This window comes from Amphiprion ocellaris, chromosome 15 (genome assembly GCF_022539595.1).
Source record: "Amphiprion ocellaris isolate individual 3 ecotype Okinawa chromosome 15, ASM2253959v1, whole genome shotgun sequence".
NCBI lineage: Eukaryota > Metazoa > Chordata > Actinopteri > Pomacentridae > Amphiprion > Amphiprion ocellaris.
In genome coordinates this window covers 11,509,817-11,525,204 of record NC_072780.1, presented here as the reverse complement: position 1 = coordinate 11,525,204, position 15,388 = coordinate 11,509,817, and the positions used below count along the sequence as shown (strand labels likewise).

General features: G+C 38.6%; 1 protein-coding gene and 2 long non-coding RNA genes across 3 annotated transcripts in view; 1 reads left to right on the top strand and 2 right to left on the bottom strand.

Annotated features, from left to right (window-relative positions):
* Positions 1 to 49: 49 nt before the first annotated feature.
* btd (biotinidase) lies at positions 50 to 4,283 on the bottom strand. Its single transcript, XM_023277483.3, has 6 exons — positions 3,850 to 4,283; positions 1,690 to 1,839; positions 1,417 to 1,568; positions 1,155 to 1,332; positions 469 to 1,074; positions 50 to 393 (listed from the first exon to the last, which is right to left on the bottom strand). The coding sequence occupies exons 1-6, from the start codon at positions 4,054 to 4,056 to the stop codon at positions 121 to 123; spliced, it is 1,566 nt and encodes a 521-aa protein (XP_023133251.2). The 5' UTR covers positions 4,057 to 4,283; the 3' UTR covers positions 50 to 120.
* Positions 4,284 to 4,972: 689 nt separating this feature from the next.
* On the top strand, positions 4,973 to 9,953 carry LOC129350642 (uncharacterized). Its single transcript, XR_008604115.1, has 3 exons — positions 4,973 to 5,083; positions 5,994 to 6,094; positions 7,851 to 9,953. It is a non-coding gene; the product is annotated as an uncharacterized LOC129350642 (long non-coding RNA).
* Positions 9,607 to 15,388, bottom strand: part of LOC129350643 (uncharacterized) — a 10,716-nt gene continuing 4,934 nt past the window's right edge. Inside the window, exon 4 of the long non-coding RNA XR_008604116.1 lies at positions 9,607 to 11,768. This is a non-coding gene — a long non-coding RNA (uncharacterized LOC129350643). The remainder of the gene's footprint in view (positions 11,769 to 15,388) is intronic.

Below are 15,388 nucleotides of genomic sequence, written 5' to 3'. Positions count from 1 at the left end.
TTTAGTTTGCATATGATATACTACAAAAAGTTGAATGTTATTACTCCTCTTGATAGAAACATTTTTACTTTTTTTTTTATTATTTAAAACATATTTAGTGCCCCTCTCTTTGCCGCACATCTATTCCTTGTCCAGGTGGTACATTCGTCCATACAGACAGGCAGTAACTAGGCCACCTGTCATGTTCCAGTGCTTCATGGTCACTCTGCCATCTGCAGTTTTCTCCAGAGTCTGTGGCTGCTCCAGGACCAGACTGCTCGTCAAAACTGATGGATACACATATCTGGTCTCGAACGTCCCCTCTAACACAAACTCCATTTTCGACTCTGCTTCTTCCACCTCTTGTCCACAGGAGCTGGTGTCCAGGTCTGCGCAGCGGACTACTGCACACACCTGTAGACAGAGATACGGAAGATAAATGGGAGCTGAAAAGCAGTTTTAAATATTCAAACTTCTTCCCTTTCCTACCTGCAGGGCGTAGCGTCCGTTGACAATGTGAGTTCCTGCAAACGCACCCAGAGCGTAGAGCTCTTTACTGCCGCCTTGTGTTAGAAACTTGTACTGCAGGCGACAGCAGAAAGTGCCGTCACACACTTGAAGTTTGTCCTCTGTCTTGTTTAAGAGGACAAATTTAAATGGGTCGTACATCATGGATGAGGTGAAGGTGATGTAGGAGGGAGGGACCGAAGAAGGAGGAGGAAGATCAGTGCAGCTGTCTTGGTGGCAGTAACCAGAATCTGTAGCCGATGATGATGATGATGATGATGATGATGATGATGATGATGATGAGGTGGACTCTGTAGCTATACCCTGTCCCACCCACAGTGGGTCTAACACTGGCACTCTTGCCACCAGCAGCCTCCCCTCCTCTGGCTCTCCTTTCTTTGCGTGGTGGTAGGTGGCAGAAAAAGGTGTGTAGATTCCGCTTCCTGACATGATGAGTCGGTCCCTGCGGATGTTTGCAGCCAGCACGGTGACATTAGCACCCAGACTGAACGCCCGCTGAAACTGGATGGCGTCCAGGAGGGGAAGCTGGTTCATCCAGGCTGTGGGGAAGATCAGCTGACGTACACCCTTAAAAAGAGGCACCAAGAGGAGAAGCTGAAGAAACAAATCAAACTTGGATGCATGCTTGCTTGTGTGTATTTTATTACCCTCTCCACCAGGGCTACTGTAGGATCACGGAACAGGATGTCAAAGCAGATGATGAGGCCAAACTTTCCCGCAAAAGGCGTATCAAATGTTATGATCTCAGCCTGTGGGGGTTTGTCGAAGGCCTGCTCGAAGTACAGGTTGTATTTATGATATCGTGCCACCAGCAGCCCATCCGAACTGTGTGAAAGAAGACACCGTGAGTTCCAGAAAAGTGTGTATTTGAGCACTTTGTAGATTCCTATTTTCACGTCTGCACTGCACCTGAAAGCCACATTAGTGTTGAACTGCCAGCGTCCATCTGGGGGACAGGAGGAGGACGGAGCGCTCTGCAGGGGACAGGGCTGCAGGTCGGCCATGTTTGCCACCAGATAGAGGCTGTACCGACGGGCCATACAGCTCAACCTCTGGAGAACCTGCGAGAAACACTCAAATGTGATTCACATGAAAACGGACGCTGAGTTACGTCACTTGAATTTCATCCAGCAGGCCCTGATCAAGCTCGCTAAAGTTAAATCTAAATGTATAACCATTAACCTCTGTGTTGCTATGTCTGCCCGGCTCTGTGCAAGGGTTCCAGCTCTCCTGCTGGGGGTCAGGAATGGTTTCCAGGTAGCTGGAGATGGATGAGCGAGTGAAGTTGAAACCCTGGAGACCATCTTCTGGAAACACGAGGATCTGAGCCCCCTGAGAGAAAAATGAGACATGAATCTGCTGCAGGGACACTACTGGGATACTTCTTTATGAGGGTGTGCAGGTGTAAACCTTATTGACTGCTCAAATTTCCCACCTAAATATCCAGTTTACACATGCATTTATCCCAGCCATTAAAAACAGGAAAGAAGCAGTATATTTAGTTTGCGCTTTTTTGCTCAAGCCCTCAGACAGGAGTCAATCTTTTTACTTCAGCAATAGGTTTTTATATTTTCTTAAAATACGACTATGAATTACGAGTTCATACAAACACCAAATCTTTTCCGGCAAACAGAATTATGTGAAGTGTTGTTATCTAGTCATTACTCCCCTCTGCAGGTCATTAACCATGAAGAAGGGAAACGGAGGAGGTCCCATGTCTGGATATTTTTTTCTTAAAAAGCTGCAAAGTTAAGAAAGCTGTGAGCCAGTAGGTAATGTTTTTCAAGTTTTTCTTGTTTTCTACAGCTATTTAGAGGTTTTAACAAGATCTCATTCTCTAATCGATCTTTATTAGGTTAACATTTGATTAGATTAGGGTCAAAATGTGCATAGGTGAGGTGTACATGATTCTAAAAAGTCACTGTGTGATATGATCTTAACTTGCAGAAAGTTTTGAGTATTTTCAGAAATCTTGCTAAAGCAATATTTTAGTTCAGGGAGTTTAAAAATTTATTCAAATGAATTATTGAGGTGAATAGGTGCCACATGCATTTTTAAAGAGGTTCCTTTCACAAACAAAAGAAACAAAAGAGTTCAGAAAAATTAATCATTATTAGAAAAGGTTTATCTGCAGGAGAATAAATGTTTGAAAGTAACACAGCATGCCTGAGATCCTTACATTATACTGTTAGATTCTGAATTGTCACTGGGTGCTTCATTTTTATTTCCTTGACATAAATAAAGGCATTCCCTCCACAAATTGGTGCAGAAACATTTGCCAGATTGTAAGGAAGGAGGTCTTTAGTGCTTACATGTTTGACTGGGTTTACTATGCAACACTTCGCCGGTATTCATAATTCTCCAGCTCACTCAAATTAAAACATGCAGCTTTGCTTTTATCCACTTTTCAACCAGATACGTATTGTCCACTATAATTCAAGCTCAGGGAACTGTTAAATATTTGCAAATTATTCTTTCCTCTGAGATTTTACGTGAGTCCCCGGTCCAGTTGAAGGTCAATGTTAAAATTTGACAGCATGGGATCATTGTTCGTATGTTTTTGCACCTTTAGGGACTATTTTACTTTGTTGTTAAAATAGGGGTTAAAATAGTTTGAGTGAAGGAAACTAAGTTTTTGGGCGTCACGGTTGATGAGAATTTGAATTGAAAATCACAATAAATTATACAAAAGTAAAAAATATCAAAAGCAATTGTGGGATTATATTCAGTCAAGGATTTGTACATGTTCTATAATTCTCTGATTGTTCCATATCTGACCTACTGTGTTGAAGTTTGGGGAAACGCCTGTAAAACAAACATCCAGCCCATTTTCATTTTCGAGAAAAGAGCCATAAGAATAATCAGTCAAAATATATATAGAAATCCAGCAAACCCATTGTTCCTTCAGTTAAAATTGTTGAAATTTCACCACATAGTAGATTATAGTATTTTGCAAATTATATATAAAGCTCAAAAAGAACCTCAATGTCCAGAAGAGATTTGCAAAAAAAAGAAAGAAAGTATAACTTAAACGGAGCAGAGATGTTCATAAAACCAAGATTTAGGACCAAATTAATGGAACATTTCTGTGAAAGAGGTCAATTTAAGACACAAATCTAAATCATACGCAAGATTTAAAAAAGTAATTAAAACCAGCATATCATTAAAATACAAAGAAATAAAGTAAGACTATCATAGTGTCTGTTATGAGAGAAAACTCTTAATAGTGTTTATTCTTCTTTCTGCTGCCTTTCATTCAGAAGTTTGGAAACAGCTGTTAGGCGTTGACCAGCACCGTGCAGGACTGTTTGAGTGACTGTAAAGACGCGTATTTGTGTCTACCTGCTGGGCTGCCCGGGCTGCCTGCTCCTCGTAGATGTCCAGGTTCCTCTTCAGGTGCTGCAGAGCTTCGCTGCGGCTCAGAGGGACTCCAGGCTCCGGGTTCAGGACGACGCGGTGCTCGTAGACCGCAGCAACATAGGAGGAGTCCACAGCGGGATCTGAGTGACCCACGGATAGAAAAACACCGACAACAACCAACGACAACATAATTCTTTCCCGAGAGACACCAAGACTGTGCAGTTAAAACCACGCAGCAGCTGCAGGTCAGAAGTCCAGAGTCCAGTTCATCATTTACTAGTAAACAGCGATAAGCAGCTCTTCTTGTGAAACAGTGTCACGTTTGCTCTAAAAAAAATACGCACAAGTGGTTTGTTTAGCAGCTCCATGATGTGCACTCTGTGATGGCCTGCACTTGTCTGATCAATCAAATAAAAACACGGTTACGTTCATACTGTTACATCAGCACTAATCACACTGAAGTCAGCTTCTGGCTCCACAGTTAAGGGAAAAGTTAAGGGGAATTTAAACAGACTTCATTTTTTCAGCACATTTTAATGATGTAAAAGAAGGTGTACCCTTAATGATTTCTGATAGCCACTGTCAGACATTTAGTCTATCTGTGAAAATGCAATAACTGGGCCAATATCTAATTGTAACACAGTTGACAGTTATCATAGTTGCCTTTTTTTTTTTTTTTTTTTGCTGTTTTCAGACCTAAAATCAACATGGCCGCCTATAACCAAACACATTGCATTTTTTACAGAAAGATTCTTCTAAATATTCCGTGTCCGTGTATATTTTGGCAATTGGATTTTCCGTTCTGAAACAGGTATTGAATAACAAAAAACGAGTGGTTATTTGATTTTCGTTTAAATAAAATTGAAATACAAGGCGTTTTTCCTTTTCATGATCAAAAAGGGACATACGAAATTTTAAAAATGCTTTGATTTTCATTTTATATTTAGAATAACAAAAAATAAAGTCAGTAAGAGACAGAAACGAAAAAAGGTCAGTTTTTTAATTTGTGGGACCGGAAGTGGTCATCAGCAAGTGTGGAGCCAAACGACAAGAAGATTCTCAGAGGGCGGAGCCAGAGAGCAGCGATTGGTCAGACCATAGAAGACAGCGCACCAGCGTCTTCTATGGTCTGACCAATAGTATTCTATGTATCTATGGTCTGCATGTCTGGTAACGTCTCTGGCTGCTGTTGATCTTGTTCATGGAGTGAAACACGGTAAGAAGATAAATACTTATAACCTGTAGCGTTGTTTTGTTGTACATTAAGTCGGCGACTTGTGAAGAGTTGTGTTTTGTCGTGTTTGAGCAGCTGGTCCGGACGCGTTAGCTAGCTAAGCGGCTAAGTTAGCTAGCTAAGCGGCTAAGTTAGCTAGCGGGCTAATTAACACAGGTGGCTAACTTACCGCTGAACACCTGTTAGTTGCTGCCGCAGCTGTCCGTCAGGTTAGGAAGTTCATTCTAATAATGACTAAGCTCTAAGCTGTGTATTTTAGCTTTTAAAAAAGTTATTTTACTTTAACTGAAACCCGTTCAGCTGCACTGAAGTTTAACATTCAGCTGGTTTGAATTAAACCGCGCTTAACATTGCGCAACATTACCTCTCTGAATCTCCATAATTTCATTAAATTCCTTCTCTCTTCCACTGCTCAAGTTCAATCCAGTATATAAAATGACATTAATAGTGGATAAACTATCAACCAGCCATTGTATTTATTTATTATTGCATGTATTTGTAGTAAAACATGAGAGGAAACATCCTACTTTTGGATCTAGAACTGCACAAGCCGTTCATTTTCAGTCACCTGATGAGTTAAACTTCCCTTTTTATGTGCGGTTGAAGCAGAAAGTCTGAGTTAACAAAGAACGTTGCTTATAATTTGCGATACCTGTTATCTCTGACTGAGGCTTTAGTTTTTGTTGAGCCGATTTACACGTAGAAACTTTGTTCAGGAAGATTTCTCAGTAGCTCAGAGGACAGGCTGCTTTTTACACAACCTTGTAAGAGAATGTCTGTCAATGCTTTCAGCAGAATTTAGAAACACAACACTTCCTAAACAGATATTTTGAGGCTGTGAGATCGTTTGAGAGTATATCAGTGTGTTTGTTTGTGGTCTTTCTGTTTCTAGGTGGAAGCTGAATTAGTGAGGATGACTCCTGCTCCTATCATCTCTAAGCTCCTCACACATCTTTACCTGCACATGAGGAAAATCACTCCTGTAGAATGCAGGTATGTTTGTCATTATTATAAATAGATGTTCACTGGTGACCTGTCAGAAACCCATTATACAGTCAGCCAAAATAATGTTTACACACATCAGGAAAAGAAAAACTTGCATAAATATTTCAGTACCAAATTTATTCAGACACCACGAGATTAATAGAAGTTATCTTTGGCCTCTACAATTACAAGAGGTGCTCAAAGTGGTGGCCACTGGCTTCTAGACATTTCTGTTGTGTTGTAGACGTCACTTGTTGATGCTCCATTCATGAGGGTAGCGCCATCTGTTGGGAAAACATCATACAACAGGACACAGAGTTATCGTGATTTAATCAAACTTAGAAAGAGGAATCTATATGTATAGAAGTACTTATACAAATGAAATATTTATAAAAGTTTTTCTTTTCCTGATATGTGTACATTATTTTGGCTGACTCTGAACTTAATGAGAACAAAACTGTCATTTAATTGCTGCTTTGAAAGCTTCTTTAGTGAAAACAAGCTGGTGTTCTGCTTTGAAACAAACTGCTGTTGAGGTCTGTGTTTTTAGGTTTAACCCCACAGTTTCTGAATGAACTGATAGTTGTTGTTTTTCCCCTGATCAATGTGGACGTTATAATTGATGGGAACATTTACTGATCATATAATCAGCATGACAATATAACAGTATAACATTCTGACCACCTGACTAATACTGTGTTGGTCCCTTTATGCTGCTAAAACTCCTCTGACCCAGTGGTTCATCAGAACCTCTGGGGATGTCCTGTGGATTCTGTGGATCCTGTGGGTTGCAGGGTGGGTCCTACCTAGACCAGGCTGATCCTGGACCATCCCACAGATGCTCAAACAGATCTGGATGTGGGGAGTGTGGAACCCAGGTGAACAGCTTAGCTCTGTCGTGTTCCTCGGACCACTCCTGAGAAGTTTTAGTTTGTCCTGCTGAGGGAGGCAGCTGGCATCAAGGACTGCTGTTGCCATGGAGACTAGGGGGTTGTTTGTCCTGCAGTGTTTAGGTGGTGGTACATGTCAAACATCCACATGAATGTCAAGGTTTCCCAGCAGAACGTTGTATTAGAACAAGATGATGGATGTTGTTCTCTTCAGCTGTCAGTGGTCAGAATGTTGTGGCTGATCAGTGGATCTGTCTGCCTTTACTCTGACATCCAGAGTTATACAAAAGTGTAGTATGTGTGCAGTGCAGAAGAGGTTTACTTTATTGGATGCAGTTTTAGTGGTCCCATCAGAGAAAATCATATCCATATACAGATTTTTATTAATTCCAGGGCTGGTTCAGTAAAGATTATAATAATAACTACATCAGATAATTCTTGGTCGCAGTTGGAATTTTGCAGCCTGAGAGATGGTTGAGAAGGTTTGCAGTTCTTGTTTTAGCAAAATATGTTATAATAGAAGATCTTTATTTTCATTGTACATGAAATTATCTGCAAACCAGCAAAGTGTATCAGTCTGAGGTATCTAAAAATAAATATGTAAAGAAAAATGCTTCTAAAGCCAATAATAAAGAGAATATTTTGAGGGAATATTCTAAAAAGGAAAGAAAAGCTCCATTCTCACTCCTCTCAGGATAAACTGTTATTAAAATTGACTTTAAATTTAGCTTCAACACAAGATAAAAACATTTACTTTCATTACTGATATTGTCAGGTTTTAATAAAGTTCATGCTACTTTTATAAAATGATGAAAGTGAATAAATTGTATTTCAGTGATCTGTGTTTGATTTCTGTCTTTTCTCCTGTCATCCAGATGTTCAGAGGGAGATGATGCCACATCTGGTCCAGCTGATGGAAGGTCTTGAAGTTCTCTGACTGGCCTTGACTGAAGATGGTCGTCTCACTGGATTTAAGGTTCAGATGCTCAGTAACAAACTCCACCAATAAGCCAACAGGGAAGCTTTAGGTTGATTAAATGTTGCTATGAAGGTTTCACTGTTTTTCTTTGTGGATGCAATGTGCTCCAACTGAAACTTGAATTAGAACTTAGAAGTAAATCCTTCCATCTGAAAGCATTTAGTTGCATTAATAACCTCATAACATTCTAATTTTTATTTCAGTCTTGGTTGGAAATAGAATCTCTGTATTGATTCAGGTAAAAACTGAACTTCACAGCATGTTGGAGCAAAACAACCAGATGAAAACTGTGATGGTGTTGGATTGTCAGACCGTAATGTTGCAGCTCAAAGCAGCTTTTCTATCTCAGTTCATTCTGACATTCAGCTATGAATCAACACAGCAGATGGTGATCCATGCTGTGGAAGTCTCACATCTCCTGATTTAATGGAGCTGCTTTGCACTTTTTACACTGTTTATTCACCAACACTTTATTTAATAAAAGTCCCATCTAGTTTTTATGAGGAATGTGATGTTTTAATTTCTCTGTGAATAACTGCAGTCTAATGCAACAGCTGGAATTGTAACATCTGTCCTGATATTGATCATGAAGTATTGATCAGAATACTTATGGTCAGCAGTCATCCCTGAAGTTTTACATTAAAATCTTTACTTGTGTTGTGAACTTTGGTAAGAAGCAGAAACGTTAGCGTTGCCATGGATACATGAGTGTTAAATTCTGTCCATGTTTCCATTTTGGGAAATTCAGTCCAGTTCCAGAATGTGGAGGAATTTAGTCTCACAATCACAGACAACAAATATTATCTGAAAGTTGGGTTATTGTTGTTTATCAGCACAATACAAAAAGATTAATGTTAGAAATATTCCAGTTAAGACTCTAGAATATCAGGATTTATGTAAATTTACCTCAATAATATGAATGTTCAGGTTAAGATTGTGCAGTGATCTTTATTATGTAAGTTTAGCTGATTAAATTTATGACTGCAGTACAATATTATTTATTTAAATTTACATCATTATAATATTTATGGTCAGACCCTACAGTATTGAGATTAAGAAATCAAATATTCTATAAAATGTAAATACACTGAACTCATTTAGATACATTTAAGTGAGACTCTACAATATTATTTGACACAAATCTATCTAAATCAAAATTTTAATAATTTTTACTCCAAACATTTACTGATTTAAATATTAAAATCACTCCTTTCTAATCCTCTGCTGTACGTTCAAACCTGAGGCCTTAAATAGAAACACACAAGTATCTGATTGAAGGAACTTCTGCAGAGTCCTGGTTCCAGAACATGATGATAGAATTATAGACAAACTTTAACACAAGCTGCCTGAGAGTTTACAGATTTTTATGTTGGATTTCTTCAGTAATTTAATGAGAGTTATCAGCAAAAATCAAGTGTTCATTTGATGAACTTCATTTCCTACAACATACAGAATTGGAGCTCATATCTTTGGCAGCTGTAAAGTTTCTGCTCCTTCAAAGTTCACAACACAATGAATTAATTCCTAAAACACTCTCAATGCTGGAGAGCGTTTGATGCTGAAGCAGTGACCAGTTTTTCTGTTTCTTCTCTGGAGATGCACAATGAGGGACGTCTGCAGAGACTGAGAAAGAGTCTCACCACATCCTGACATGAGGAAAAAGACTTTATTGAAGACTACAATGAGAAAAACTATCAGACAGCAGACGGCTGCATTCAAGGTGAGCTCTGAACATTTGATCTGGAACAGGAATTCAATAACGGCAGCATGAGCTTCATTTCAGTCTGTAGCTGCTGAATTCATGGATGAATCATCTGGCACTAGAGAAGAAGACCATCAAACATCCATGTCAGCTGATGGAGATCAAAGAGTCTCACCCAACAAACAACCTACAGAGTGAAGACCTCGAATCTGATTGGACGGCCTCCTATTCAGCCACGTGTGAACAAATGCCTCTAAGCTGATTTGTTTTCTACAATAAATCTAGTTTGAGTCCTAATCTATGCCTGTATGTTTGCTTCTTTACACTGCTGTTAACAGTTTAGGCTGTTAGATTGTTCCAGATAAGACAAGTACAAGATTCTTCAGAGCCGTTCTACCACGTTCTACCCCCTTTCGGGTCTATATTTGAGGTTTTAGGTGGAATATTCCTTTTAATCAGCCCCTCAGGTCTCTTTGAGGATTTTGGATGGAATACTCGGTTAAACCAACATTTTAGGTGCATGTCTAAGGATTTTTGGTGGAATGTTCCTTTAAGGTGGATGTTTGAGGACCTTGTAGGTGGAATACTTCCTGAAACCAACCTTTTAGGTCAACATTCAAAGATTTAAGGTGGAATATTCCTTTAAACCAACCTAAATTTCATGTTTTGATCATTATCAAGTGGGAAACCTCAATCCAGACTTCTCATAATGACGTTTGAGATTTATGCTGCTGTTATTTGTTTAGTTCAGACTAAATGACAGAAATCCACAACTGTAATTTTATTTCAGGACTCGGTTATTAAATGTCAAAACAATCCATGTGACTAAAAACTCAACAGCTTTACAAACTCTAAGATTAAACTCTCCACAAGGATCCAAAATAAGTTGGACTTCTACATGAGAGCTTTAATTATTCTTCATCTACTTCCTGAAAAGTTTGGTCAATAAAAAAGACAAAAACTAATATTTTCAGCTCAACTAAAGACAGACTGTGATTTTTCTGCTCACATGTTGTGTTGTTGTAAACTTACTCTTTCAAATAAATAGCCTCCTAACCCCCTGGAAACCAGCGTTTGTCCTGTTTTTGTGTTGCTCTTCGGCAACCCTAGACAGCCAGGTCATAATGTTTTTTGAGCAACACACCATACTATGACGTTTTTACAATGATGGTTCTACTATGAAGCTAGTTTGACATGTTCAGGTGTTCTTTGTGTGAAAACTCAGAGATTTCAGGTATCAGAAGGTGGTTTTCAACTTCCTTTGTTAACTTTCTGCTTCAACTTTAAACTAAATTTCCTTCACTAACCCAGCCCTCTGGACTTCCAGTAAGCTGTGTTCCTATTGGCTGTCCAGGTGGCTGCTTGGTGTTATCAGGAACACCTGAGCAGCTCAGTGTCTTCCTGCTTTATTTAGCTGCAGACAAACATTTCCTCTGTTTCTCTTCACCACTGAACTGGGTTTGGCTCCATTCCTTTAGTTTGTTCTTTAGGCATTGGCTTGCAGCTTCCAGCAGTAAAATCGTCTTTAATATGTTTCTTGGTGTGTTCTAGGGCTTTGTACTGGATAGTTGTCTTGGTAAAGGTGGTTCTTTAGCCACAGTTAGCACATGGTGCTAATGTGTGCAGTGATTAGTGGATTTGGTCCAGCTGAGTTGTGTCTTTATCTTGGCTGTAGTGAGTCTTTAGAGGTTTTTGGTCAGACACATTCTGTATTCTTGTGAACCAACGCTGGTTGTCTAGAAGGTAAGAGTTCCTGTTCTGATTCTCTGTTCTCAGAGGTTCTCTGGTAGGCTGCAGGAGACTTTAGCGTTTGGGTTGTGTTAGTTTGGTTTTTGTACGGTTTCATTTGGACGACTATCTTGAGGCCCCTCCATGTGGTTTAGTGAGGTTTTCTGCAACAGTTCTACAAAGCAACCTGCAGCAGAAGAGACTTTGAGAGTTTTTAGGAAGTTCTGGAGACCAGACTTTAGAGCAGCAGAAACATTTGTCAGCAGTTTGAGCAGGAGAAGGTGAGCTTCAGAGTAGAAATGAGACGGAAACCTTCTTGACCCGTGTGGTGAGGTCCTGTACCAAGAGTTTGAGCAGGTTGTGAAGAGTCTGTAGTTCTTTGGTCTGAAAGCACAAGAAGAATCGACTCATTAAAGGAGAAAACAGGAGATATTGTTGGTTCTTCTGTCACTCTGCAGTTTCCTTAAACTGAATATCAAGTTTATATTTTAAATGATTTCCCATGTGAGCCCAAGAAGACTTCAATAAACTCTCTCCATCCCCTGGACACAACATATTTTATGATGTTAAATCTTTTTTTTTTTTAAATATCATTTTGAGTTTCAATCATAGTTTTAGCATAGTTTTTCTCTTTGCTTGTTTAGTTTTGTCATCTATGTGAAAGGTGCTAAACAAATAAAGTTGAATTGATAAACTGAATAATTGACTAACTCATGATTGTGACAACAGAAGTATTTTCATTGTGATTTAAGGATTAGTTTCATTTTGTAGGTTGGGGTTAAAATCTTGACAGAAAAAAAGATTAAAGAAATAAACTACATTAAAAAAAAGCATTTAAAGGAAAAAACATTTAATACAATAAAACTTTTAAAAAGAAAATTAAACGTTAAATACAATTAAATTATATTAAACAGACAAAACATTTAATTAGATAATTAAACAGAAGATACAAAACATGAAATTAAACAAAAAATTTTAAACAAAAATATTAAACATTAAAGATGGAATATTTTAGATAATTAAACATTTAAAAAATACAATTAAACAAGAATATTAAACATTAAAAAAATACAAAACATTTAATTAGATTATTAAACTTTAAAAAGACAAAACATTTCAAAATCAAATCAGACATTAGAAAAGAATAAAAGGTGAGAAAAGAGCAAAACTAAACGTTTAAGAAGAATCAAACTGAAGACAAAACATTTGAAAAGACACCAGTTAAACTTTAGAAGATCAAATTAAACAGAAGAGACAATAAAACGATCAAAAAGAGCAAAAACAGCTTTATCTGTTTTTGCTCGTTTTTTCTTAAAGTATTTTCTAGTCTGAAATGAAAACATCAAGTTGTTTCTTCAAACATTTCCTCTTTCTATGTTCTTGGTTTGATTGTGGACAGATTTAGTAAGAACACATTTAAGAAAACTGCTTTCCAGATAAAGTCTACTAATAGTTGAAGGCATCGATCAAACTAATGTTACCTTCTGATCTCCACAAACTTTACTGTTCAGTGAAGAGAATCAAAGTTTGTTGAGGATTTCTAAAAAACCCACAGGTGAAGGTCTGAGAAGAACTCAGATGGATGGTCTAAATGTGAAATCAAAACTCATGGTCACAAGTTTTAAGGCTTCTGTTAACCAGAAAGTTCAAACTAACAGAGAAGTACTGAGAAACTTTTAAAACTTCAGTCCTCAGACTGTCTGAAGGTTCAAACTAACAGAGAACTACTCAGGAACTTAGAGGATTTCAGTCCTTGGACTGTCTGAAAGTTCAATCTAACAGAGAACTACTGTGGGACTTAGAAAATTTCAGCCCTCAGACTGTGTGAAAGCTCAGGTCCTGAGGACTCGGGAGGTCTGGAGGCTTTGGAAAGTCTTGGAATTGAGGGTTCCACCCTCCAGCACAAAGGCTGAAGTCCAGCCTCCTGAGAAAAACGGTCGAGTCAAGACTCAAGTTAAAAAAAAAACTCGAACACGCCAAAAAATAGATGATAAATGCGCAAAAAAAAGAAGAATTAGTATCTGAGCGAGTAGCTCAGGGGGATAAGAAGAAGGACTACGAAGCGGAGGGTCGTAGGTTCGAGACCCACCACCGGCCCTTTTCTTTCTTTGTCTTTGTCAGGATTTTGAGAAAATTTAAGAAGTGTCTGGTCTTGAACCAGCGACCTGCAGCTCCATAGGCAAATCCTTAACTCATTGAGCTACAGATCAGATAAAAAAACATAATTTCGTCGTCCCTTTGTCATCGAAGTTTCCAAGTGACCACACGGGCGGAGCCAAGGCGGAGTCTGGGTGGAGTCAGGGCGGAGAGTAGGCGGGGATGTGGGTGGCGGCCTCCCCCCTCTACTCCCCCACGTCCCCCGACCACCCACCACACCTTCCCCCGCCCGACGAGTTCTTCGAGTCTTGACGAGTTCCTCGAGTCTCCACAGGTTTTCCCGAGTTTCTGGAGTTACCACGAGGTCGGAGGCAGAACAAGTTGTCATGAAGAGGTGTTGACGTCGGCCAGGATGCACTGACTTTTTACAGCGACTAGAAGGAAGACCACTAGAAGAGCAGGTCTTTAACCACCATCCATGAAATCCATGGAGTCGCTCCACAGAAATGAAGGGAGGTCAACTTTTATCAACCTCCATCCAGATGTTCAACTTGATATCTTTACTTGGAGATTTTTAGCACCACAAACCTTTAGTACCACACTTTATTATCATTTATTAGGACTTTAATGGAATCCACCAGCAGATTTAGTTTTTGTTGAGAAACTTTATTCTTGTCTTCGTGGGACTGCAGTATTTAAAACTGTTCCTTCTATTTGACCTCATGTTTATTAGTTTTAGTGGAGAAAGTTTGAATTGTCAATTAGTCTCTTAAAAACTAAATAATAAATTGGATTAGTCAAGAGGTTTAAATTTCTTACTTTGTCATATTTTAAATATGACAAAAAATATAAAAATAAAGCATCTTGAGACAATTTGACCTGTAATTGGCATTATATAAATAAAATTGAACTAAAATTGTATGTATCTTGTAATGTTGGAGTAATTCAGCCATATATGTTGGAAAACACATTTTCTTTGACCATTAATCTGTTGATTGTTTTCTCCAGTAATTCATTTCTTGTTTTGGTTTATAAAATGTCAAACCCAAATATATCCAGTTTACTGTCATAAAAACCAAAAAGATTTACATTCATGATGCAGGAATCAGGCAGTTTTTCACTTTTTATCTTAGTTTAGTCAGAAAGATAGTTGATAATGTGTGAATTGTTGCAGCTTGTGAGCCGTAGAAGGTTTTAATCTTTGGGGCCGAGTGTCAGAAAACATTTAGAAACCACTATCAACAAAACACTCAAAAATTTTAACATCATTTGCATGACAATGTCAAATTAAAGGACATTTATTTCCAACGTAAATGTGTGATATTCATCCTCTGGAGCTTTCTCTTCACATCGTCTTCCACCTGGACTGGTTTGGTCGGGAGCATGTGCAACAAACATTTGAAAAACTGCACTTTAACATCAATGAATGACACTGAAGTTTAATCTCTACATAAATGAGACTGAGTCTGGATGTGCTGCTCTGTCATTAACTCCTAAGTTTAGGGAAAGTTCAAACAAAAGAGTTCAGATAAGACTTGAGAATGAGCTTATTTTCAACAAACATCTCAGACTTTCTGAGCTTCAGCACCTCTCGCAAGATATTTTAACAAGCAACTCAAGAGATCCAGAAGTTGGAGAGAGTTAGCTTTAGCTGAGCTAAAGAACATGTGGGACGCTAACCTAGCAAACATTTCAGACTTTTCTCTGTGAATTCTGAGAAATAATTTACTATTTAATGACAGAGCTACACATCTTAACTCAGTGTCATTAAAACAGACTCTAATTCAGTGTCATCCATCCATATTAAAGTGCAGTTACCCAAAATGTTTGTTGCATGAGCTCCAACAAAACCTGTCCAGGTAGAAGGCCACTTTGACAAACAGGAAGTGGACGATTCCAAGCAGATT